The 27,014-nt window shown below is 41.4% G+C and overlaps 1 protein-coding gene across 4 annotated transcripts; it reads right to left on the bottom strand.

Moving 5' to 3' along the window:
* Positions 1–11,250: 11,250 nt before the first annotated feature.
* LOC129395757 (RNA-binding motif protein, Y chromosome, family 1 member F/J-like) lies at positions 11,251–25,736 on the bottom strand. 4 transcript variants are annotated; one of them, XM_055107190.1, is made up of 13 exons: positions 25,586–25,721; positions 24,844–24,902; positions 23,609–23,721; positions 23,021–23,124; positions 19,881–20,058; positions 17,816–17,968; positions 15,691–15,805; positions 14,626–14,736; positions 14,081–14,191; positions 13,536–13,646; positions 12,504–12,614; positions 12,329–12,417; positions 11,251–11,828 (listed from the first exon to the last, which is right to left on the bottom strand). In XM_055107190.1, exons 3-13 carry the CDS (start codon positions 23,715–23,717, stop codon positions 11,527–11,529), a joined length of 1,494 nt encoding a protein of 497 aa, XP_054963165.1. In that variant the 5' UTR covers positions 23,718–23,721; positions 24,844–24,902; positions 25,586–25,721; the 3' UTR covers positions 11,251–11,526. The 4 variants fall into 4 exon arrangements, with proteins under 4 accessions (XP_054963165.1, XP_054963166.1, XP_054963167.1 ...); XM_055107191.1 differs by lacking the exon at positions 24,844–24,902 and having other exon boundaries at positions 25,586–25,736; XM_055107192.1 differs by lacking the exon at positions 12,504–12,614.
* Positions 25,737–27,014: the final 1,278 nt, after the last annotated feature.

Here is a 27,014-nt window from a genome sequence, read left to right as displayed (position 1 = left end):
TATCCAAATCCACTGATGAACAGTTAGAAATTTAGAAATTATTCTCCCATTTTACCATTCCCTTTCTTAGAATTTTGTCACAAATATAATTTTTCCATCTATTTGAAGGCTACTCTCTGGAGTCATGTAATGTATGGTTACAGTAAAGCCATGAGCTATCACAGGGTTTGTATCAGAGAAATCGATAAAACTGGTGTTATAAAAGATCCACTGTGAGGAGAAATTTATACTTCACATGACTACAAATACAGAAGTGCTATTTCATTGAAAGCTGGTATCAGTCAATACAATTTGTTTTTAAAGTTTTATTTAAAATACTTAATCTCAAAAGGATTATTCAAGTAGAATAATGTTATTGGTAATAAATAATGATTAAGAATTTCCTTTCCTTTGTTGATTATTTAAAATGTAAGTAAAATACTAAAAAGTATTGTATAGTGTAGTTTCACAATGCATTCTCTATGGTTTTTGTAAAATTAATGGCCTCAGTGGAATTTTTTTGGCACAGAGAAATTTCCTTATATCATTTTATTAGTGTACTTTCACTTTGTTACTTGCTTGCACATCATAACTGATGGAAATAAAAATATTTTTATTTACACATATACAAAGCATGGAATTTTGTTTTCTAGTGAGAAAAAGTCACCAATAATTTTATCTGTATAGGAACATTTTGACATGCCCAAAGTTCTTAACTTCCTTTTCTTTAGAAGTTTCATATTTCAGTCTAGGTATGAGATGGAATTGACTGTGATCATTGTTTTTATTTCACTGTGACTACTGAGTTTCTGACACAGTGATACTAATGTATAGACTTAAAAGCTTGCCACTTCCTCCTCCTCCTCTTCCTCCTCCTCCTCCTTCTTCTTCTACTTCTTCTTCCTCTTCTTCTTCTCCTTCACCTCCTCCTCCTCCTCTTCCTCCTCATCCTCCTCCTCCCCGCTTTGGACCTGTCCATGTGATTTCTGCAGTAATATGCACCGTTTTCTGAAATAAGGTTGCTGAAAGATACAAGCGTAAGTGGAATTCTTTATTTTTGGGAACCCTTAGGAAGAGACAAGTAAAACTGAAACATACTTGTGATATGAATTTAAGTCTGCAGTTTCTCAGAGAAGTACAAAAAGGATGAAAATAAATTTAAAAATACATGGCTTATCCAAAACAAGAGGTAGAATAATGAAAAATTTAAATTGACATAAAGACCAATTTAAAAGTTATAATTATTCCAGGTGAGAGAAAGTAGCACTAAAAATCCCATTTTCCCTGTTTAAATACATAACTATTACTGTATCTTCAGGCTTAAAAAGTGTTAAGTCTAACTTAAGCAACAATTTGGCAATTTCTAACAATGAGTGCATCATCTTAGAATTTCTCCAAGAATCTTTTGGGAGAAATATAATCTAATCTTGCTCTATAAACAATTGAATTAATCAAGGAAATTATTATGACTGTAGTCTTGCAATTTCATTGTCCTTCTCTTTTCAGTTTTTACATATTTTCTTTAAAATTCAAAATCCCCTGGGAAAATATGATAAATAACAATGACTGAAACAGTTGAAAAACAAAAACTGAGCAGCGGACACATTTCAAGGTTTCCTTTATGAGAATGCTACACTAACCATGTAATACACACGATATAAATCACTGTGAGAAAAAAAAAAAACATTTGTATAGCTACTTAACAGTTTATACAGTAACAGCAAATATTCTCATTTGAACTTCAAAAGGGTTTTTAAACTTGTGTTTCATAAATGAGGAAAATGTGGTTTCTATTTCCTGTATTTGCCTATTACAGCAGTTATCACACTTATTATTCCTCATTTATCTCTGTGCCTGTAACAACTGCACTCTCAGAAGGACCATGTTTTTCTGAGCTTCTTGCAGACTGCCAGGCTTACTGTGGCATTTAGAAACTATCTGCTGAATGTTTGTGATATCTTAATGCAAGTTAGATTCTAGGCCACAACTAATTTTCTATTTGGTATTTTGGTTTGTAGAGCTATTTTTCCTTTTCAGTTTTTTTTCTTTTTTTAAAATTATACTTTAAGTTCTAGGGTACATATTCACAATGTACAGGTTTGTTACATAGGGGTACATGTGCCATGTTGGTTTGCTGCACACATCAACTTATCATTTACATTAGGCATTTCTCCCGATGCTATCCCTCCCCAGCCCCGCATCCCACTGACCGCCCCATGTGTGGTGTTCCCCACCCTGTGTCCCTGTGTTCTTATTGTTCAACTCCTACTTATGAGTGAGAACATGCGGTGCTTGGTTTTCTGTCCTTGTGATAGTGTGCTTAGTATGATGGTTTTCAGCTTCATCCATGACCTTGCAACCACAAAGAGATACCATCTCATGTCAGTTAGAATGGCAATCATTAAAAAGTCAGAAAACAACAGATGTTGGAGAGGATGCGGAGAAATGGGAATGCTTTTAAGGGTTTTTTTAAGTATACTATAAGGATATACTTATCTGGACCTGGAGTGGACAGTGAGTGGACAGTGCAGGTCATGGTCAGTGGGACCTCCAAAGGAGGCACCCCATTCAAATTGGAGGCTCTGCAGGAGAGGGCAGCCAGGGCGCAGAGTTCGAAGGCACTCTTGGGGGAGGAGAAGGTGCTGGTGGTGGACAACATCATGGCATGGTCCAGGTGGTGGTTGAGGAGAAGCCTGACATGGAGCCTGGTGGAGGACCAGCAGACAGCCTGGCCCTGGCTCCAGCACACCCCAGCCAGCCACAGACTCGCTGGAGGCCCTTCACTTGAAGCAGAGTTCCATGAATAACCAGTCCACATGGCCTGCCCACAGCTGAGATGTAAGCTTTGGCAGAGGTGCCTTCCCGGCCTGGATAGCACAGGGGCCATCAGCCAGGGCATCTCCAGCTTCTGGGCCAGAGGCACATCTTTGCAGCTGCCCATTCGGAATGAGTGGCAGCAGGGGGTGGGCATCTGGCTTCTTGGGGTGGGGAGCAGGGGAGCCAAGCAAGGGGCACACGGGGACAACCAGGAGGCAGGGGATGGGGGATAGCGAAGGGAGCTGAGGCCAGGGTCCTGCAGATAGGAGGGCAGCTTGCTTGGGGGTGCCCTGAGAGCACATGGTAGGGACTGGGAGCCAAGCTCAGCACTCACAAGGGAGAATAGCAGTCCCATGGACCCTTCACTCACAGCAGAAACTTGAAGGGCATGTTTCCATGAGAAAGTCCTTGGAGGAAGGGGAGTCTGCAAGCCCACGCCAGCCATAGAAACCACCCTGGCTGCCCATGTCTGTGGCCAGCAGCCTTACCCCAGAAACACAAGGTGCTTAAGACTCGGGTTCACGGTGCACTGGGCTGCGGTCCTCTGCAAGGCAGGCACAAACTCCCCAGATAGGCTTTCTTCCTTCTGCCTGCACTGCACCCAAAGAGCTGTAGGCCCTGAGCATATACAACCTCCGTTGCACAAAGACCTCCATTACACACATGGGAGCCCCATGGGGAGCGACAGGCACAGCCCTGCAGTCCCCTCTGTCCACAGCAGCTCCCTCAAGTGAACACGCCCACCCCTCAGGAAGAGCAGGAGAAGAGGGGACTGCACACCCGGACACCCTCAGCAGAGCCTGTCCAGCATCCAGCACACAATGACCATGTGCAGCTCAGCAACTCTGAAGATACAGCCGCCTCACACAACAGCACCCCACACCCAATCCCCTGCCTACTTGTGCCGCCCGCTCCTTGTTGGCAGGAGCTTTCTGGGCCTCCCTCCACCCTCCCACAAGACCACCACAACCACTACCATGCCCCCAACACTGGACAGAGACAGGACCACCAATGCAGGGTACCAGGTCAAAGGTTTTGGGATAGCCCTGCCAAACACTCTCCCAGCTCTTGCAAAGTTGTGGGGTGTTTCCTGGCATGCCCACCCAGTCATCTGGAGGTTCCTTGACCAGAGGCAGATTGTGCAGCACACCTACATGTCGGCAGAGTTCAGAAACCATGAGGAAGTCCTGCTAAGTAAGCTACAGGATGGATTTGAAGCTCAGGCTGAGGAGCCGGGGTCTGCGGGACGGGTCCAGGGTCCTGTTCAGGTTGAGGTCTTCCTGGGGCACAGGGGTTCTGAGTGGTAGAGCTGGGAAGGGGCAACACATGCTGCACCCCAGCCAGCAGGCCCTCAGCCCAGATAGATGAAATGGATCCTTTGAGTCTGTCCTCTTCTTCTTGGCATGGCAGGTGGAAGAACTCAGCCATCCGGGGTACCGGCAGCAGGATGAAGTGTTCCTTTCGTCACTACCTTTATTTCCACAATAAAGTGATCATTAAGGAATATCGTGTTCGCATCCTTGGTAAGGAGTGCCTCCTGGTGTGGTAGAGAGGGTGGAGTGTGGGATGCTAGGCCTGGCATGAGCCTTTCTGACTCTTGTTCCTGGATGCAGGGCTTCTGGCTCTAGTGTAGTCCAGTGGTTCTAGAGTCATCAGAAGAAGCCCCACCTTCAGTAAGGACACAGCCTACCTGAGCTTCCTCAGCTAGTTGGCTGACTGTGACCACTCAGGGTCAGCCAGGACTGCTGAGGCAGGGGCCGCTGTGGGGCGTCATGGGAAAGGACCTTGCTGGTCTTTCCTTGGCATCTTGGGAACTGGCTTTGAACTATGACCTGACCTTTCACAGACCACTTTCCCCACTCCTCCAGATCATCAGTCAGGGCTTCCGACTCAATCCCCTGCAGCACTACCTAAGGATTAGGTCCTCAGAGAGGGAACAGAGAGGAGGCCAGGTAAGCAGCCCACAGCTGGGCGCTCAAAGGCCTGTGGGTCCTGCAGCTGTGACACACATGGAGAACTCAAGGCTCAGGGAGGAGCCTGCAGTGAGAAATCCCAGGCCATCCCTGGACTGGGGCAGAAAGGCCCATCAGGGAACTGTAACACTCATATTTCAGAATTGGGGAACCTGAAGTGCCTAAGAGGCAGAAGTGGCAAAGGTCAATGGGTGAGAAGCAAGGCTCAAGGGATAGCTGTCTCATCATCCTTCTCTGGCTCCCTTCTATGCCTTGAGGCCTGCTACTACCTGGGGCTCAGTTTGGGCTCCACTAGAGTGCACGCAGGGCATGCCTAGGTCTACGTACTTCTAGAATGGCTATCCCAGCCGTGTCATGTTTTGTTTCAATGACCCCAGGCTCCCCTGACATGCTTTATGCCCGCTGCCATCCTCATTCATGCTTCCCCGGCTCTCAAGACATTTCCTATGACATTAAAAAATAGACATAAAGTTTTTTAAATGCCTTAATAATATAGATGCAGATAAAAGATTTCATTATAAAAAGTGCTTTTCCTCTTTACTTGTATCAAAGTCTTTTTCGTGATGGGGAAAAGAATGCAACATACTTTGGTAAGTTAAAAAAGTATAAAAGTAAAAATAAATCCTACTGCAGATGATCAATTAAATGGCAGCGGATCTTCTGTGTGTGTCCAGGGAGGGTACGTGGCTGAGCAGTAAGCCTCACCTGAGTATTGGTGTAGACACCCAGTTTCCCTCGTACCAGTGTGGGTATGGGCACGTTCCAGTTTGCGTGTCCAGCCTGTGTGTCTAAGCTGATGAACGCATGTGCACACCTGTGCCTGTGTGGCTTTGTGTACCTTGGTTTTGGGAGGGCCGACACTCCTGCCCACAGGTGTGCCTCAAACTCAGCTCTTAAGCTGGCAAGCAGGGTGCCGCTGGGTTTGGCAATCCAACTTCAGGACCCGTGAAGTCTGCATGCTAGGGAGAAGCAAAGAGTCCTCATGGTTCTCACAAATGGCAGAGGGAAGAGGAAAAGGGTGGCTGGCACGAGCTACCTAGAGGAGATGTCATAAACCTGAAATGACACCCAGAGGGATATAAAACCTAGTAGCTGCCTGTGTTTACCTGTGTGTTCGGCCGGGGCATTCAGGTAAGAATCAGTGAAACCTGCAGGGCTTTGGGATTCACTATTCGGGAATCCCTGTGCACCAGAGTCTCCGGCCCATGAGAGAGGACAGCATGTGGGTCTGGCAGGACCTGAGTCTCCAGGGAGGCTGGCATTCTCCCCAAGAGGTCATGGGTCGGTAGGTGGAAGAGAAACCTGGGCTGTGGGTTCAGGTAGATGGGACACTTACCACTTAGCCAGGTGGGAGCTCAGGAGAGGGCCTGCTGAGCAGCGACCTAACTGGCCGGTGACACCCCGTTCCAGTGCCGGGTGTGTGCACACCAGCTTTGCCCCACGCACCCTCTCCAGGATGCCTCACCTGGGCAGACAGGAAGCAAGGCACACAAGATCCTAAGCTTATGGTCATGAGTGGACCCAGACTGGGGGGTCCCTAGGATCACTGTTCCCAGGAGAACCAGGCATGCAGGGTCTCTTCAGGACAAGGGTAAAATGCATAAGCCCAGCTCTCCACCCAGTGGGTGTCTTGCCCTGATGATGTCAGCCATGACAGATACAGGTCTTCCACCTAGATTGCAGATCCACAGGCTTACAACCTCCCCCTGGCCTTCTCTGGGACCGACGCCTGGACTCTGGAACAGCCAGTGCCCCAGGACTGTTCCTTCCCCGCCTCCAAGCTTGCGGGAGGCTCAGTGGGGACTCTCCTCCTAGTACATGGCCACCCACAGGCACTCTCAACAACCCAGGGCCCTTCTACATTCCGCGGTCCTGCCACCTTACCCAGCAGTGGAATAATGGGAAGGCAAAGAGCGGGAACAGACAGAGCGGGGGCCACAAGCCTCACCCTCCCACATGACAAGGGAATGAGTGGATCCTTCTAAGCGCAGGCAGCTGCTTTCAGAACATACCTGGAAGCCCAGCACCAGCTGAGGGATTCACTCTGCCACAGCTGGGCATGGGGGATTTCATTGTGTGCCGGGGAACTTGATCCTCATTACCATACCAGGTGTACCTCTCTTCCAGATCACAATATGCTCACACCCTCCTTTACCTGAATGGACTCCTTGTCCTCACCACATGGTGTTAGCTGGAACTGCTACTCCTGGTGCCCCAGCTGCAGTTTCAAGGTAAAGAGATAGAGCAGCACACCCCTGAGTCCTTGTCCTCTTATCCAAGTAATATCCATAGAAATAGTAAAATAGTGGCACATTAGACCTATTGACATTTTTAAGGCTGATTTCTTTATAAGCATTTCATCCATATATTTATGACTTTATCTCATGTATTTTATTTACAACTCTCATTTCAAAATCAATTTTTGCTCGAGTTATTTCAACTTATAGCCAAATGTTCAGAGCTATGCTACATAGATTTCAAGTTTAAAAGTCTGTATCTGCTATTATTTTGGGAAAAAACCTAACCATCACTTGTAAAAATAAGTAATTATTAGGCATGGTCACTGTAGTGGTCTAAAACACACTTTGAAATTCTTCTCAAACCCATTTGAAAATATTCCTGATGGAGCTGAACACAGTACTTGCTTCTAATGTATAGAAAACACTGCACGCAGTTTCTGGATACTGGACCACCTCTGGCCTAGTTTAGAGACGGTGACACGGCTCTGCCTAAGTCTCCTGCTCTCATGGGGACAAACCCCTTAGGAGCCCCCGACCAGTACATCACGCAGTCTAACACCCTGATAACACTATGCCGAAGGGACATCCAATGGAGAGACTCAAAGAAACAGAACAAGGTGTCTGAGCATCTCAGCAGTCCAGCCCCTGCTATTTGAGTCACGCTAGCCATGGCACCAGGGAGATGAGAAGACACCCGCCAATGTCCCCATCTTTGGCCATCACTAGATTGCATCCTCCTGAGTGCCCCTGAACCACATTCATTTGGCTGAGAGACTGAGGGCGATTGCAGAGACTGACCGTTAGGAAATTATAATTATGGTTTTAAGCCACTAAGTTTTAGATAATTCTGAAAAGCACTTCAGACTCCTAGAAAAACTGAGTTGTCTACTGACTTCATTGCAGAGAGCTGTAAAGGCCAACATCATGAATGCTAATACCCTGGAAAAGTCAAATCATCCAGACTCTTCTAAGCACAACAGATCTTTAATGTCCCTTCGCTATGGCTGGAGAATAATCTAACATGTATCTGATAGAGTTGTTTGAAAGCCTCTGTTCACATCTCTCAGACTGGTATGGGTCAACTCTGGTCTGGTTTAATTCTAGGCAACTGCAGCAGCTCACCTTTCATTTAGGTCGTGGCCTACCCTGATTTTTTTGATCACTGACTGTGTCTTTGTCTGTGTGTGTATGTTTTGTGTGTTACCATATTTTATCTGAGGAGGCTAAATAGTAGTACTATAATTGTTTTGTAAACATAAAACATTCCAGGAAGTCAATATTGCTGATCAATCCAGCTTTAAAACAGATACGCAATTAGACATGACAAGATGCCACGTCTAGTATCGTACCAAAGCTAGCCAAGCTTGGTGGCCCATGGATGTTATCCCAGCTACTTGGAAGGCTGATGCAGGAGAATCCATTGAACCCTGGTGATGGAGTTTGCAGTAAAGTGAGATCACACCACTGTGCTCCAGCCTGGGCAGCAGAGCGAGACGCTGTCTCAGAAATAAAAAGAGAATAAAATAATAAAATAGGAGAGATCACGGGAGAGAGAAATGCATACAGCTGGGTGGGCACTGTGGCTCATGCCTGGATCCCAGCATTTTGAGAGGCTGATGTGGGTGGATCACTAAAGGAAAGGAATTCAAGACCAGCCTGAGCAAATATTGTGAAACCTGGTCTCTACTGAAAATACAAAGAATTTGCCAGGATTGGTGTCATATGATTGCAGTCGCAGCTGCTTAGGAGGGTGTGACTGGACGATTGCTTGAACCCGTGATAAGGAGGGAGCAGTGAGCTGAGATCACGCCACTGCACTCCAGCCTAGGTGACAGGGCAGGATTCTGTCTGAAAAAAATAAATAAATCAGTGAGAGAGAAAGATACAGAGACAAAAAGAAAGAAAGACAGGAAGGAAGAAAGGAAGGGAGGGAAGGAGGAAGGGAATGAAAATTTGTACCTAACAGTTGTAAATACTTTTGGCATACATGTGATATTTTGATACAAGTAATGTGAACTGGTAAGGGAGGGATCAAAGAGGGGATGGGGGTGGGTTAAATTATACTTGCTTAGAAGGAATCATATCTAGTGTTCAGTGGCACAGGATGACTACACCTAATAATGATTTATTGTACATCTCAAAATAATTAAAAGAGCAAAGGTGAAATGTCGCTGATACCAAGAAAAGATACGCCAGACTCCGTGAGGTGGAATGTCGCTCATAATAAGAAAAGATATGCCAGACTCAGTGGCTCACTGCTATAATCACAACACTTTGGGAAGCCAGGAAAGGAGGATCATTTCGGTCTGGGAATTTGAGACCAGCCTGAACAACATATCCAAAGCATTGTCCCTACCACACACACACAAACACAAAAGCTGGGCATGGTGGTTGGTGTGTGTCTGTAATTCCAGCTACTTGGGAGGCTGAAATGGAAGGCTTGCACATTTGAACCCCGTGTTCAAGGCTGCAGTGAGCTATGATGGTGCCACTGCAGTCTAGGCTGGACAACAGTGTGAGACCTTGTCTCTAAAAAAGAAAAAAGAATCGATAACTGCTTGAACTGAAGGATACCCTATGTATTATTGATATATTTGTTGATTGACATAATTATTTTTGTGTTGGAGTCGCACTCTGTCACCCAGGCTAGAGTGCATGGTGCAATATCGGCTCACCGCAGCATCAGGCTCCCAAGTTCAAACCATTGTCCTGCCTGAGCCTCCCAATTAACTGCAACGTACTACAGGCAGGCACCACCATGCCCGGCTAATTTTTGTATTTTTGGTAGAGATGGGGTTTCATGGTGTTGGCCAGCCTGGTCTTCAACTCCTGTCCTAAAGTGCTCTGCAAGCCTCGGCCTCCCCAAGTGTTAGAATTAGAGACCTGAGCCATCACACATGGACAGTAAGATACACAAGACTCGGGGAATTTATCTTTTCACTTCATCCTCACAATGCTACAGGTGAATGAAAACACTTCATAACACGAATAACTCACTTGAAAATCAAAGTTGGTAACTTCTCCCTTTAAAATTATTTGTAAACTTACCCTATAAAAATTGATGATTGTGTCAAAATTTTTCAAGAACATACTTCCTCCTTGCAGATTAGTCTGTCAATTGTAAGAATTATGGACTGCAAAACTTCTGGAACTTGATGTATTTCATTTCTTTAGTTTGTATAATCAGGAAAATTAATTCATTTAGTTATTTCGGTCTAACTATTTTTATCATTCAATGATGTCTTAAAACTTTAAGCAATCCCGTCGGAAACTTTATGCTGTTGTTTATGTTTTATACACTTCACTTTCCTCTAAGTATGAGGTTTAAAGTGTTTCCATTCATATTATCAATTAAATACGATAGGCTGACAGTGGAGGCACATGCCTATGATCTTAGCACTTCGGGAGTCTGAGGAGGGTGGATCAGGATTTTAAGAACAGCCTGGCAAACAAGGTGAAACGCTGTCTGCACTAAAAATACAAAAATTGGCCCAGCTGTGCTGCACACATATCTAATACCAGTTACTCAGGATGCTGAGGCAGGAGAATAGCTTGGACCCAGAAGGCAGCGGTTGCCATAAGCCAAGACAGAGCCACTGCACCCCAGCTTCGGCGACAAAGCTACACTTCATCTCAAAAAAATGTGATACTATCCCAACCACTCTAGATTATTCCTATCTCTAAGAACATATTACTACACCATTATTTACAACATCCATTGGCAAAATATTCAAGAAAAAATTAACGTGGGTACCTCACAAGACAAAACACTTACTTTCCACTATTTAAACTACAAACATTTAAATTCATTATGGTATGCACCTGAGAAACTTAGCTGGTTCACTTCTGATTTACGTGAAAAAAAAAGTTTTCATGACCGTTATCCTCTTCAGTCACAGAATGCTTCACATAGAATGTTCTGGATGTCTTAAACTTTAGTATCAATACATCTAATTATTTCTTTGACCTGTACTATTCCTCTAAAAAATAAACATTTTATGGTGAGGCAGACAGTTTTGTAGTCTTTCTGAAGACTTCTCCAACATTTTAACCTTGTTAGTTTTTAAAGAGAAACAGCCTAATTAGAAAACTTGAGCAGCTTGCAAGGGCGACATAACACATCCCTAATTTTGCATCTGTGTTCAAAGAAACAAAGGAAAACGTACAACAAACTACACAATTTACTCTCCTATTGAATTTGCTTTAAGCATGTGCGGCTAACCAATAACACCAGGCATCTTGCAGTACATGTAAAATTTTATTGTGAAAATTTTAAGGTAGATATTACATCTAAACACTTTCCAAATAGCATCAACAAGCATGAAATTACTTCGAAAACAATTCCTTTTCCTTTGAATACCTCAAAAAATTCATGGAGGAAGTCAGTATCTACCTCTCTCCACAAAACCAACATGTTTCTGTCAGTAATATGCAGGTAACGATGCAGAAATAACATTTCAATTTTTGATTTGCAAACAAGGTTTGGTATGCAATAACTATTATTTTGAATGCTTGCTTTAATATCTGCTCGAGTCTCCTTTTTCAGATCGACTCTCCCCACCATCTACTATAGATGCCACATAACTTGAGCTACCATATGCTTCACGAGGATCAGGGAGCACCCTACCCAGAGAAGGCGGATTCCTTTGGTCTTTTCTGCAAACATGCTCACGATCACAATAATGAAAATCACCACAGCTCCTTGAGTAACTCTCCCAACTTCTGCCATATCTATCTCGTGTATTACTATATGCATGGCAGGTGCTTCCACCATAAGACATCCGAGGCCCTCGTGCAGGTGGTGCATCATGAGACGTCCCTGCAGGGTTGATAAAATAATATGTGGGACTACATTTAAACATTTTTACTGCTATCATTAAAGCATGAATTAGTTAAAGTACTATTTGGAAATATCTGCTTTCCTCCGCCTTTGTTGACAGGATATTAATCAAGTCTTCAATAGTCAGAAGGTTTTATTTAAGAGAAGTGTAAGAGTAGTATTTTGCAGCTTAACAAACTTAATTCTAAAGTAAATGCTCAGTCACATTTTCTTAACGTTAACTGAAGTTCTCACCTTCATATCATTCCCTAGGCTTTATACTGATAATGAGTACCAGATAAGCACTGTTTATTTTATTATTTGTGCACAATGATGAAAATGAATAAATATGTTTCTGGGATGATCAAAAAAAAAAAGAATACTCAATATTTAAACATGTTGCATATGTCCTTTACAATTTTCCTTAGAATTTCATTAAAATAACAATCCGGTCTATTAAATAAAATTCTGTAATTTACAAATCCATCCTGGACCCTTACCGTATCCCTGAAATGCATCTCTATAAGAACTTCCACGTAGATGTTCAGAATGATCTCTACCAAGGGCCTCACCGTAGCCATCGTGATAACTAAATTGAAAAAAAAAAAGTCTTTTCAATTTCCGAATGAACAATTTAAGAAATCCATTTGATAAATCCAGATAACATGACAGTACCTATATCCTCTAGAGGAATGTTCATCCCAACTAGAATGACCATAATCACGGTATGCGTAGTCTCTAGGTGGTGGAGTATAATCCCTGGTTTCTCGGGAACTTGGACTATTTCTGCGTGCACAAGTTTAAGCAAGGAATGTTAAATTGTCAAATTGTAGTATCCAAAATAGAACTACATTACAACTTAAACACAGTTAAATTGCCAACCATCTAAATAAAATACCCACAGATCCCAAATGCCCAAAATGCCCAAATGCCCAAAAAGCACATGAAACAGATACTGATAATCAATGATGCAGGAAATGCATTTCAAATAAAAAAGGAGCTTCCACACTTCACACACACACACTGGAAGGGCAATAAATTTTCAAAAGCAGGAAATAACAAGTGTTTGAGAGGATGTAGATAAATTGGAGCCCTGACACAATGTTATTTGGAATGAACAATATAAGAAATCTATTTGATAAATCCAGAAAAAGTTACAGTATCTATATCCTCTAGAGGAATGTTCATCCTGCATAGAATGACCATAGTCTCAGTATGCCTAGCCTCTAGATGGTGGAGCATAATCCCTAGGTTCTCGGGAACTTAGATGATTTCTCTGTGCATAAGTTTAAGCAACAAATTTTAACTTTTCATCTTCTAGTATCGAACACATGACTAACTTACAACTTTAAATTAAAAGGCCAAACATCTAAATAGATATTTCTCCAAATAAAATAGGCAAATGGCCAAAAAACACAAGGGACAGATACTCATATTCAGTGATTCAGAAAATGCATTTCTTTTTGTTTTATTATACTTTAAGTTCTAGGATACATGTGCATGATGAGTTAATGGGTGCAGAAAATGCATTTCAAATCCAAAATGAGATATCATATTTCACACACACAGATGAATGGCAATAAATTTTCAAAAGCAGGAAATAAAAAGTGTTTGAGAGGATGCAGATAAATTGGAGCCCTGATACAATGTTAGTTGGAATGAACAATTTAAGAAATCTATTTGACAAATCCAGAAAAGGTACAGTACCTATATGCTCTAGAATAACTTTCATGCCGACGAGAATGACCATAATCATGGTAAGCATGGCCTCTAGATGGTGGAGGATAATCCCTAGTTTCTCGGGAACTTCGATGATTTCTGTATGCATAAGTTTAAGCAACAAATTTAAATTTTCTACTTCTAGTATCTGATATATGACTAACTTACAACTTAAACAAAATTAAAAGGCCAAACATCTAAACAGATATTTCTCCAAATAAAATGGGCAAATGCCCAAAAAGCACATGGGACAGATACTCATATTCAGTGATTCAGAAAATGCATTTCTTTTTTTATTATACTTTAAGTTCTAGGGTACATGTGCATGATGGGTTAATAGGTGCAGAAAATGCATTTCAAATCCAAAATGAGATATCATATTTCACACACACAGATGAATGGCAATACATTTTCAAAAGCAGGAAATAACAAGTGTTTGAGAGGATGTAGGTAAATTGGAGCCCTGATACAATGTTAGTTGGAACAAACAATTTGAGAAATCTATTTGACAAATCCAGAAAAAGGTACAGTACCTATATCCTCTGGAATAAGTTTCATGCCGACGAGAATGACCACAGTCACGGTATGCATGGCCTCTAGATGGTGGAGCATAATCCCTAGTTTCTCGGGAACTTCGATGATTTCTGTATGCATAAGTTTAAGCAACAAATTTTAAATTTTCAACTTCTAGTATCCGATATATGACTAACTTACAACTTAAACAAAATTAAAAGGCCAAACATCTAAATAGATATTTCTCTAAATAAAATGGGCAAATGCCCAAGATGCACATGGGACAGATACTCATATTCAGTGATTCAGAAAATGCATTTTTTTTATTATACTTTAAGTTCTAGGGTACATGTGCATGATGAATTAATGGGTGCAGAAAATGCATTTCAAATCCAGAATGGGATATCATATTTCACACACACACACTGGAAGGGCAATAAATTTTCCAAAGCAGGAAATAACAAGTGTTTGAGAGGATGTAGATAAATTGGAGCCCTGATAGAACGTTAGTTGGAATGAACAATTTAAGAAATCTATTTGACAAATCCAGAAAAAGGTACAGTACCTATATCCTCTAGAGGAATGTTCATCCCGATTAGAATGACCATTATCACAGTATGCATAGCCTCTAGATGGTGGAGCATAATCCCTCGTTTCTTGGCAACTTGGATGATTTCTGTGTGCATAAGTTTAAGCAACAAATTTTAAATTTTCAACTTCTAGTATCCAATACATGACTAACTTACAACTTAAACAAAATTAAAAGGCCAAACTTCTAAACAGTTTTTCCCCAAATAAAATCGGCAAATGCCCAAAAAGCACATGGGACAGATACTCATATTCAGTGATGCAGAAAATGCATTTCTTTTTGTTTTATTATACTTTAAGTTCTAGGACACAAGTGCATGATGAGTTAATGGGTGCAGAAAATGCATTTCAAATCCAAAATGGGATATCATATTTCAAACACACATTGGAATGGCAATAAACTTCAAACAGCAGGAAATAACAAGTGTTTGAGAGGATGTAGATCAATTGGAATGCTGATACAATGCTAGGTTGGAACGGAACATGATGCAGCTACTATGGAGAAATGTGGTGGTTCCTCAAGAAAACAAACATCATTATCATAGGACCATGCAATTCCACTCATATACACCCAGAACCGAATAGGCATACTCAAACAAATATTGGTGCGTAGAAATACTCGGGTGGAAACAACCCAGATAAAATAATGGGTTAATAGCTTGTGGAAGGAGTGAAGTGCTATGATGTAAATGAACCTTCAGGACATCATGCAAAAGGAGAGGAGACAAATACAAAAAGTCATGTAGTGTTTGAGCACATTAACATTAAATACCCACAACAGGTTAAGTTCAGAGGCAGAACACTGACTGGTGTTATCTAGCAGCTGAGGAAAAGGAGAAACTGGGAGGGACTGCTTAACTGGTAGTTGGAGTTTTAATTTGGAGTAATGAAAATGTTCTGGAAGTCGATGGAGGTAGTTGTTGCCTGGCACAGAACGTATTAAACACCACTTAACTGTTCACCTTATAATATTTAATTTTGTTATGTGAATTTCATCACCACAGAAAAAAAAATCAACTGTGTTTTTTAATTTTTCCTTTACCCATCGTTAGTTGCATAACCATCATATCTTGGTGACATGCGATCATTTCTCCAGGAAGATATTGTCCCTCTGCGTGGAGGAACTCCATAATTCTCTCTTCTTTGTGACATGGGACCTTTAACATTCAAATGATGGAACATTACGTAAAGAACACCAAATCTGAAACGCTATTTTCTCTTCTCTCAAACAACTTTTTTAAATTATTTCTTCTATGACTCCATTCTTTGTTTCCTAAATTACTAGACAGACATGACACTGTGAATATTTCTCATGGCTTTGGATAATCCCATGGCTTCCACAAGGCCAGTTCTTCTAATGAAGCTGAAGGCAAACATTAATGCTTAGGTAAAAGTTCATTTGTAATGGTTAATAACTACTTAGTTCTTATTTTCCTTTTCATGTAAATTACTGATGACTGTGAGTGACACAGGGAAAACACGTAAAACCATCAAACTCTTCACTGATTTTAAAGTTTACATACATTGTCCTTTCTCAGCCAAAGAAGGTAGATTTTCCAATATCATTCAGTCCATCTCACACACATAAATACAGCTACCTTTAAATGACTATATGCTAAATGTTTACATAAAAGTTCTTTATCTCTAACTGGTTGGCTCTATCTTAAATGTTGACAAATTTAAATGTATTAGTGAAGATTTTCTAATGATGGTCAGGATTTGCTTTTACTGCAAAGAAAGCAATGCTATGCAAGGGGTCATTACAACATTGTTGCTATTTCAAAATAGAAAGTTTCTCCTTTAATATATTCTTCACTTGCTATTCCTTAGAGGTCAGTGTTTCACATATGATACCTTCACTGGCTAATTTTCCAATGGAAATGTGTTGGCTTGGGTATCCTGAAGCCAATAAATACCTCCTTTCACCGATACTCTACGTATGAAATGTAAAATTGAAAATGGCAGTTTTTAACTTCCTCCATATGTGGATGGAGGACTAAGAAAGAATTTTAATTTGCTCTGCTTAAACTTCCTTGCTAAGAACTTTTATTTATTGTCTTATTTTCTTCTGCTCAGTCTGCAGTCTTACAATTCTCAAAAGTATTACTTGCATTCAACCCTACTGCTCACCTCATGTTGCTTAGTTCTAAATTCTCTCCTCAAATAATTTCAAATCTTACACTAAGGACCTTGTGTTAATGTTTAAACATCCCGGTACAATCTCAATTACTGATTTACATACACCTATATTTCACAACTCTGCATTTCTGTGATATCCACTTAATTTAAGAATTTTGGACTCCTACGTGTCTACCTCTTGAGCCTTAAATTTATTTTTAAATCATATTTAAGCCCAATGACTCCTTGTCTGCTAAATGCTCTTGTAGTTCTTTTGAATCTTCATGCAAGCAGTGAGTATGCCTTGCACATACGCATTACTGAGGTCTCAGAAGCTGGATGGCCAGGCTTAGCGGCTCACACTGTGAGTGAGTGTGGAAGGCTGAGGCAGCTGGACCGCTTGAGCCCCGGGCTTTAACATCAGTTTTGACAATGTAGTCAGATCCTCTCTCTACAAAAACATAGGAAAAAAATGTAGCTAGGTGTGCTGCTGCATGCCTGTAGTTGCAGAAACTCGGGAGGCTGAAACAGCAGAATTGCTTGAGCCCAGGAATTTGAGGCTATAGTAAGCCGTCATCTCACAAATTTGAGGCTATGGTAAGCCGTCATCTCACATAGTGCACTCTCACGTAGTAAGAGCAAGACTCCAACCCGGCAAAGTCACCGAACAAGCAATTTTTAGAATGGGACACCAGGGGACTTAGGAAATGGAAGAATTAATTACATCAAGAAGCCTACCATCAAAGAATACTGCTAGGAACTTTTAGAAAAATTAAGGGGAATTTTCTAGCCAACACAGGATTAAAAGGAATGTTGGCCTCACTCTAATCACTTCTTTGATCTGCAATGAGAAGCTCAAGTATTTCTTCAACATAAATCTGAAATGTACCTAGTGAGATAGAAACTATAATAAAAGCTATCAATCAGCAATTATGCTCACGTATGTGTCACTTCCCTTTTGTTCAATGAACTTAAAGCTAAGCATTCAGGTAAAACGGCTCATTTTCAGTCATACAAAAACTACGGTCTTTCTGTCAGGTAGCATTTACCTTGGCTTCCCATCCAACTACTGCTTCTTGCCACAGCAGAAGGAGCAGATTTTTTCAGAGGAGGACCTCCACTTCTTGAAGATGGACCTCTTTTAACTGGAGTGAGTCCCCTAGAATAACTCATCTTGAGATCAGGAGTGTATCCACCATCATCTGTATTTCAAACAAAATCTTTTTAGTTAACTAACATCACTGTTTCTTAAATGGCTAAGTTTTAGTTGTTTACAAATATTTTCTACATTTTATAACAAATTCACATTTTGTCTAAACTAATAAAATTAGCATTCCTACATGGTATTAGTACACTTCAAGCAATAAAAGTTCATTTAGAAAACCTAGAAAGGAACTCAAGTATCATAATATATCGGTATGAGGGAGAGATGTGGGAAAATGGGGCGTGAACAGGGCAGAAACCTATCACTAAAATATCTAAATATAATAGGCATAAAAATATTAAAAGAAAAATGATAACTGACTGTTTATATCCTTCTGTAATGAGGAAAAATTTTCAAAGCACATCATAAAGATAAACTAATTTCCATTCAAAGAAACTCAAATATTTCCAATACCAAGAAGTCACATATCAGGAAAATACATTGTCTCTAAAATTTGTTAACACAATATAGAATTCTTAAAATTCCCTTATGAGACACTAATTTTCAGATGAGACTATGCTGAATTTTAACAGTCTTTAAGAATTGCATATTCGGTAATATAAACATATTTTTTTACATCTACAAAAATGTAGATATATGCCAATTGCCAGGTGGTGTTACAGGTTAGAATTTATATATACATTCTCGTCCGTGGCAGAGTATAATTGAACCTCACCCTCAAGATCAGTGGAGACAAAATGGCCATGAAGCTATGCATCTTAAACTGGAGCAAACACTGCAATTTCAACTTGAAAACAATCTCCAATTAATTACACGTCTGGTTATTAAAACTCCAAGTTAATTGTTAGAGTTTTGAAGGTTGGTTAATAGATAATACAACTTAACCAACAGGTTTATTTATTTATTTATTCAGATGCACTCTTGCCCTATCACGCAGGTTGGAGTGCCATGGCATAACCTTGGCTCACTGCAGCTTTTGCCTCCCAGGTTCCCGTGATTCTCCTGCCTCAGCCTCCTGAGTAGCTGGGATTACAGGTGCACGCCACCACGCCCAGGCAAATTTTTTTGTATCTTTAGGAGAGACAGGGTTTCACCATGTTGGCCAGGCTGGTCTGGAAATCCTGACCTCGTGGTCCACCTGCCCTGTACTCCCCAGGTGCTGAGGTGACAGGCGTGAGCCACCTCGCCCAGCCCATCCAACAGTTTTTTTTTTTCCTTTTTTTTTAAATATATGGTTTGTTTTTCTTTTGGATGTAAAGATGGACCCCTCATTTCTATTAAGTAAATCACTCATAAATATCATTTTCAGTGACTCAGCCTCCAGCAAAGAAAGATTCATACATATCTGTGAAGCCGTGGTTTTTAGAACTTTCCAGAGTCACAAACTCTTTTCAGAAATTAAAGTTCTACATTTCTTCAATTGAAAATGCTTTATGGCAGGCCAATGTACAAACTCTCTGTATCAAAATTACAAAGCAATACATTTGCATAGATGTTTCCACATGTAGACACAAGAAAACAAATACTGCAAAATCAATCTTCAGTATTCAGTTACTTTTTCCTGTTGGAAAATTTTAAATATTACATCGTACTTTGATAATACAACTGACACGAAGTTCTGGGCCCTAAAGTAGAAAACTCTAAAGTATAATGAATATAAATGGGTTCTGCAGAAAACCGGTTGAGTACAGGCAATCAGCATTCACAAACACAACCCAGTTTCAAATGTGTGTTACTTCAATGCAAACTTACTATAATTTTAAAACAAATGTTAGATATTAGTTCAATCATTCTTCTAATACGCCTTTAGTACTTAGAAATAAGTTTGCTTATTATCAATAAGCTAATTTTCTCTTCATACAGGAAATAAAAAAATTGAGAAATTTCGATATCGTCAAACTTATTTTCTTTCAGTCCTATGGTTCCATCTTTATATTTTAAAACATTACCCAGGTGTCCTTCATGTGAGGGAAGCCACCCTCTTGTTCCTCCACTGCTTCCTCTTGCAGATCTCAGACTTCCTGAAGGGCTTCTGGTTCTCGAAGAAGCTGGTGGTCTCCGCCTACCATCACTTTGAAAAGATGGTTTCTTGGCTTGTTCTACTTTTATTGCTTTTCCATCCAAAGACTAGAAGTATTAAGGGTACTATCAATAACACTGGCACATTTAACGTATGCACATTTTACAAACATTTTTACATCAACTGTAGTTCAATTCGAGGTATTTTCTCTCAAAAGGAAACTTTTTTTTCTCCTAAAATGAACACATCTTTCGCAATGCCAAATTTGAGACAGTTACTGAGCACATGCCTTCCATTAAGGGATCAAACACAAATTCTATTTTTCAAATTCCTTGAAAACTTCTCCATTATTAAAAAAAAAAAACTCAAACATAAAAAAAAAGATTGACCCATCACACATTCTATGGAAGAATGTGGCACATCTGTTTTTTACAATATATAATCCACTTCATCTTTGTAGTCACATCACTGATTTGAAAGTTGCAATGTCCCAACGAAACTTGTGTCATTTAAAAAAAAATGAGCTTACTTTTTCAGAGTGATTAGTCACATTACTCATTATGAGTTGTTTCTTGTTGGATTTGCTAACACTTACATAAAATGTCCCCATATGATTTACAATTCTATATTGACTCTAAAAATGTTTCTGTAAATGTGATCCTTGTTTGATCTCATTAAGTTTTCTTGCCTTACTCATTTCTTACCTTGCCTTAGACGTGCCCCTAAAAAACGAATCTTAATATAGTACTTCAGGTAATTTCTCAGAAATGCTTAACTATCCTAATTAATTTCATAATAACATTTTTCACTGTAATCTTTTCTACAGGCCACAGCAATTTTTGAAAACAGTTCAGCTAATAATGCGATTTTAAAATTACATGGCTTTTGTTATTTGGAGGAAGGACTTAAATCCCTGAACAAGACCCCTTGCAGCCACATCGCCCGTTGTTCCTACCTTGAAACTTCTTTTGTTATTTCTGGGCTCAAAATATTTTCCCCAGATTTGCCCACGGCTGCTTCCTTCCCAGTGTTCTGAAGTCAGCCAAAATTCCTTAACTGTTAATTCCCCCTGAAAACTCGAAGAACCTCCTTTATTGGCCATCTTAACATTAATGTGCATACAACATTCATAGTTATTTTAACACAATAAAACATGTGAGATGAAGTAATTTAGAAATAACGTTGGCTGGGCGCGGTGGCTCACACCTGTAATCCCAATACTTTGGGAGGCTGAGGCAGGTGGATCATGAGGTGAAGAGATACAGCTCATCCTGGCTAACAGGGTGAAACCCCATCCCTACTCAAAGTACAAAATTAGCTGGGCGTGGTGGCACGCCTCTGTAGCCCCTGGTACTGGGAGGCTGAGGCAGGAGAATCGCTTGAACCCGGGAGGCAAAGGTTGCAGTAAGCCAAGATGGCCCCACTGCAATCCAGCCTAGGGCACGCAGCGAGTCTCCATCTTAAAAAACAAACAAACGAACAAAAACTTTACACAAATTATCTGCCCTTTTGCTTGAAAACTAGAGGGAAAAAAGAAATTATCATAGATTCCTATACAGAAGTCAAAATTATCTCCATACCTACCACAAAGCCATGAACCAAAAGCAACTCTCGGTTTCTACCACAGCTTGAAATACTAATTTATAAGGGTGAATAAAAATGTACTTTCTGCTATGTGACAGGAAGTGTGCTAGATGTAACAGAAAGAAAAGCAACTAGCAAGACTTAAATATGCACTATATACAATTTCACGATCAATAGATTAATACATAGTACAGCGAGTAGAAAATACCTACAATACGCAATGAGGAAGAAAATATGAAATCTAAGTGGTTTTTGAAGCATAAATTTTATTTATGAGCCATACGCAGGGAAGGATAATTCTCAAGGAGTCTAAAAAAGCACTTTGGGAATAGCGTGAAGACTAACAGGACCTAAAAACAGATTGGGATAATGTTATTTATTTATTTTATTTATTTTTTGTTTTTTTGAGACGGATTCTTGCTCTGTTGCCAGGCTGGAGTGCATCGGCGTGGTCTCGGCTCACTGCAACCTCTGCCTCCTTGGGTTTAACCGATTCCCCTGCCTCAGCTTACTGACTAGCCGGAACTACAGGCACACACAACCAGATGCAGCTAATTTCTTTTTTTTTTTTTTTGTATTTTAGTAGCGACAGGGTTTCACCATGTTGGCCATTATGGTTTCTTTCTCCTGACCTTGTGATCTGCCCGCCTTGGCCACCCAAAGTGTTGGGATTACATGCATGAGCCACCATGCCCGGCATGATTGGGATAATGCTATAAAGCAAAAAACACTAAAGAGCACAGAATGGAATGCTCTTGACTACAATGTAAAGGAATTCAATAATTAACATAATTACATAGAAGTTTAAAGCTTAAGTAAACACACAATCTCTAGATTTAAGACTCAACAGGACAAGAGACCATTGGTTCAATCAAAACAAGTCCTCAAACACACTGGGGAAATGAGTAATTAGCTATTCATGTTACATAAATTACTCTGGTGACAGGAAAGAAATGTCCTTAGGAGAAAAAGCAAGCACGGAGCCAAGAATGCCAGTTACTTCTTCTGTTATCTGACTTCAATGTTCTCATATTATTTTCTATTTTCAACTACTTAACCTTTCCGTAAATGTAAGGGTCTTATTTAAATACACTTTTGCAAGAATATATTTTCATAAAATACATTCTTCAAGAAGGAAAGAGTCTTTCCTTCTTGTGCATCTGTTATTAATAGCATTTAATAAATATTGACTTATTACTTTCATTTACATGAGGGTTCCTTTTAAGTTTTAAAGCTCTTCAAAACCTTTTAAAATCTATTTGCACTCATATCGAAATACAAACATAGAAAAAGGTTACCAAATATTAATTTATAGAATGTTAATTCCAATACCCTTCCAACTACACTTGCACGTATATGGCACAAAAAAGAGGATGGCTTCATATGTCATTCTACTATCTTCAAAAGTTTAGTAATATTAAAAAGACCTAGAAATATTGTTAATTGAAGAACAGAGTTAGAATATTAGTAATAAGGGACTCTTACCTTTCCATTCATATCTTTGGCAGCATTCTTAGCATCTGCAGGGTTCTCAAAAGTAATAAATGCAAAGCCTCTGGATTTGCTGGTTCGATCCTTTATCAAAAGAACTAAAATATATGAAAACATTTTACATTCATATAATGGACTCATCAAGGTACTCACCATCTAAAGGTTACATCAAACTAAAAAATAATTGCATTTCACATCACTATTATGGTTCTCAGTACTCAGTCACCCCTACAGTCAGTCTAGTTTATTCCAGTTTGTTTCGGAACTCCACAGCACATTTACTTTCCCTCATTTTCCTTTCTAAGTAGTAGGTTATCCTTTCCACAGAACCTTAACCTACTACTATGAGAATTTTCCAAATATCAAACGGATACTACAAAATAAGAGTTTAAAATGCATAAGGCATTTTAACGTAGGTATACAATGAACTTCGAAAAAATATATTTTTTCAAAACATATATATATAACATACATATTTTAAACATACATATTGAAATATACATGTGAAAATACACACACACACACACACACACACACACACACACACACACACACACACAGAGACACGGTTTTAAGAGTTACCTTCTGATATGGGACCATGTTTCCCAAATACTGCTTTAAGCATCTTCTCATTGGTTTCTCTATTGAGGCCACCAATGAAAAGCTTGCCAGGATGATCTGCTTCTACCATTGTGCTGTAAATGGTAAAAAATTATCTATATTTAGATATAAATAAGCTAAAAAGAGAAAATTTTATTACGTACTGTGCTGAAAACCCAAGTAAAATTCCCTTCCCGAGGCTGACATCTTTTTAGTATTTCTTACTTTATATATGTAAAATTTGTAACACTCAGAGCAGAGGGGCACTAACTTCATGGACAAATGCTGCATTTTAGTATGTACCTGACAAAATCTCACTTCTAAAAATTAGATAAGAAAAGCTATTGTAATTTTCCTCAGTTGCAATATGAAGAATGTCCCCATTTAAATAATTTTATTTGAAAAGAATCTATTTATGAGGTACAGTGTGATGTTTTGCATATTTTCTTTCTTGAGATGTATGTCTCCTGTTGCCAAAGTGAACTGCTCACTGCAGGCTCTTCCACCCAGCCTCAACTGATCTTCCTACATCTCAGCTTCCCAAGTAGCTAGTACTACAGGCGCTTTCTACCACAGCTGGGCAATTTTTTGTATTTTTAAAAATAGACAAGGGTTTCCCCATAGTGCCCAAGCTAGTCTCCAAATCTTCGGCTCAAGTGTTCTGCCAGCTTGGGACTACCAAAGTGATGGGATTTCAAGGGTGACTCACCACACTCAGCATGATATTTGGATAAGAGATTAAATCGAGCTACTTAAAATGTTCTAGGAGGAGAATATTTTAAATATTTTACCATCTTTTAGTGATTTGAAATATACAATAGGTCAAAGATCCCCAAACCCTAGCCTTCAACCCGTACCTATCTGTGGCCTGAATGTGATGCCGGAGGATGACATGTAATACCTGTCTGTGGAGAATGTAACGCCTGAGGATGACCTGAGGTGGTACACTTTTATCCGGAAACCATCCTCCCTACTCCCTCGCTGGCCCTCCCTGTCCCCGTGACAGCCTCACTGCCCCACCTGGCCTCTGTCACATTGCTCCTACCGGAAGACCCGCCCCACCACGTGCCCCTCGGAGCCCTGCCGCCAGCCCCCACTCCCAAACGTGTCCACCTCGCCGCCTTCTTCCCCTGCGCAACCCTTGTCTGAGGAAAAACTGACTTCTACTAAACCAGTCCCTGATGCGAAAATAGCAATGAAAGAGTCCATTACGTTACCCAGGCTGGTCTCAAACTCCTGACTTCAAGCCATCCTCCGACCTCCACTTCCCAAAATGCTAGGATTACAGGAGTAAGGCAGTGTGCCAGGTTAACAGAATAACTTAAGCGCATCTATTTTGTTCCAGTTTTCGGCTATCTAACTCCATTTATCTCGGTTATACCCACTTATTCGGTTTAAATTATTTACGGTGCCAAAGATACATGAAACATCTTTCAAATACTGTCATACAACGAAGGAGACAATCACAGGCTTTACAGAGGCAAACTGAAACTCAGATTATTTGTGGCCCCATATTTCTACATACACTAAAGTAACACAATTTATGTCAAAATTTGATAATTTCTTCCAAGCAAATCAGACACGCGACATGTGCTAACTAAAAGTGTGACTTTTTAATCGCAGTGGTTAAGTGTATTGCCTGTATTCTGAATTATGACCACATTCACAGAGAAAACCCGCTTTAATAAAAAGTGCACATGAAAACAAATGGCGGCTTAGCACCATCTCCCACAACTAGTCGGACATATTAGGCACTTAAAGGTAGAATCCTCAGCAAAAACCAATGAGTTTAACGAAAGTGAGTCTCTTAATAGCACTGAGGAGTTCTTTCCCCCACTGACTCCTCCCGTAATACAACACCCACACATAGAAAACCCATCCCCTTTTATAGACAAAATCCCAAACCTTTGCTTTCTATTCTTGCCGAGAGACCCAGCTGTCCAGAGAAACAGAAAATACCTGCGCTTTTTAGTAGGACAAAGAGCCTGAGGTTCGCCTGGCCCTCAGGCCGTACGGAACCGGCTTCGGAACACCACAGGGCCAACTGCGGGAAGGACAGCGGCAGCTACCCTGAGAGGGAAGGACGCCAGAAGCCGTGCCCGGAAATCCCGCCTACCTCCAGCGGCCAATCATTGCGAAGGCGGTGGGCGTCAGCCAGTTCCTGCGAAGGCTGTGGGCGTGTCCTGAGGCCCCTCCGCCCCAGCTGGCCTGCAGCTCCATCATCTCGCGGTAACTCTTCCGAGACCACGCTTGTGCCATGTGGCGGGCGGCGGTGGAATAAGGCACACGCGAACTGTGAGCCCTTTGCAATTGTGGGCATGGAAGACCTACACCCTAACTGGCATCCTGAGGGTGGCAAGACATTAATTAACCCACAGGGAACACATGAAACATCTCACTTCATTAGGCAGGCTAGGCTGATGGTACCGAATATTGCAGATCCAGAGGGGAGAGAGAGGGACAAGCGCTGCCCGCTGGGGCGAGGGCAGCGGCGGTGGCTTGGGGGGATTGGGGCAGGGCGGGTGCGTGGGACTCAAGTTGACTGGTACGTTGCTGAGGTGGAATTCCTCTGCACCAGAAGCTGAAACCCTGCAAGGATTCTGTCAGGTCTAGGCAAATACATACTCCGAGTTCCATGGTTCCTCCCTGAGGATGCTGTACTCACAGGGGCATTCCAAAGGACTTCTCATCCTGTGTCCTGGGCACACGGGAGGCCTACCGCCATGGTCGCCAATGCAGTGATCCGTGTGCACTGCTTTGCTGGTGCAGAGGCTCTCACAAGTGCAGTGGTGGCCGTGGTGCCTGCTAGCGGGGCTCTGGAAGCCAGGGCCTTGGCATCCGACTCCAGGGCTGCTGTGCGCAGCTAACCCTGCTGGGTATCTGAGCCGCAGTGTGAGAGTGACAGGCTAAGGGCCCTGTGGGGCTCCCCAGGAACCCTGTTCCACATAGGTGTAGGATGTGGTTCTCAGCAGGGCAAGGCCCGCAGGCCTCTCCTGGAGTTGCCCCCAGAGTCGAGGGGTGCCGTGGGGGTGGGGTGGGAGGCACAGGCTTTGCTCTGTTGGAGCCTCAAGGAGGGCACCATGTTAAGGCTGGAGGCTGTGCAGGAGAGGATGGTCTGTGCACAGAGCAGGAAGACAACCCTGGGGGAAGAGGCATGCTAGTGGGGGATGACATCATTGCAGAGATGGAGGTGGTGGCCAAGGAGGAGGCCAATGTGGAGCCACAGCAGGAGGACCTGCAGGCACAGCCTGGCCCTGGCCCCAGTACGCCCCGGCCAGCAAGAGACTCGCTGGACGTCCTTCACTTGGAGCTCCGCTACGTGAATGTCCCAGGCCACAGGGCATCCCCGGCTTCTGGGCCAGAGCCATATCCTTGCAGCTTCCAATTC

Source organism: Pan paniscus, chromosome Y, assembly GCF_029289425.2.
Source record: "Pan paniscus chromosome Y, NHGRI_mPanPan1-v2.0_pri, whole genome shotgun sequence".
Classification (NCBI taxonomy): Eukaryota; Metazoa; Chordata; class Mammalia; order Primates; family Hominidae; genus Pan; species Pan paniscus.
This window is presented reverse-complemented; position numbering and strand designations above follow the sequence as displayed.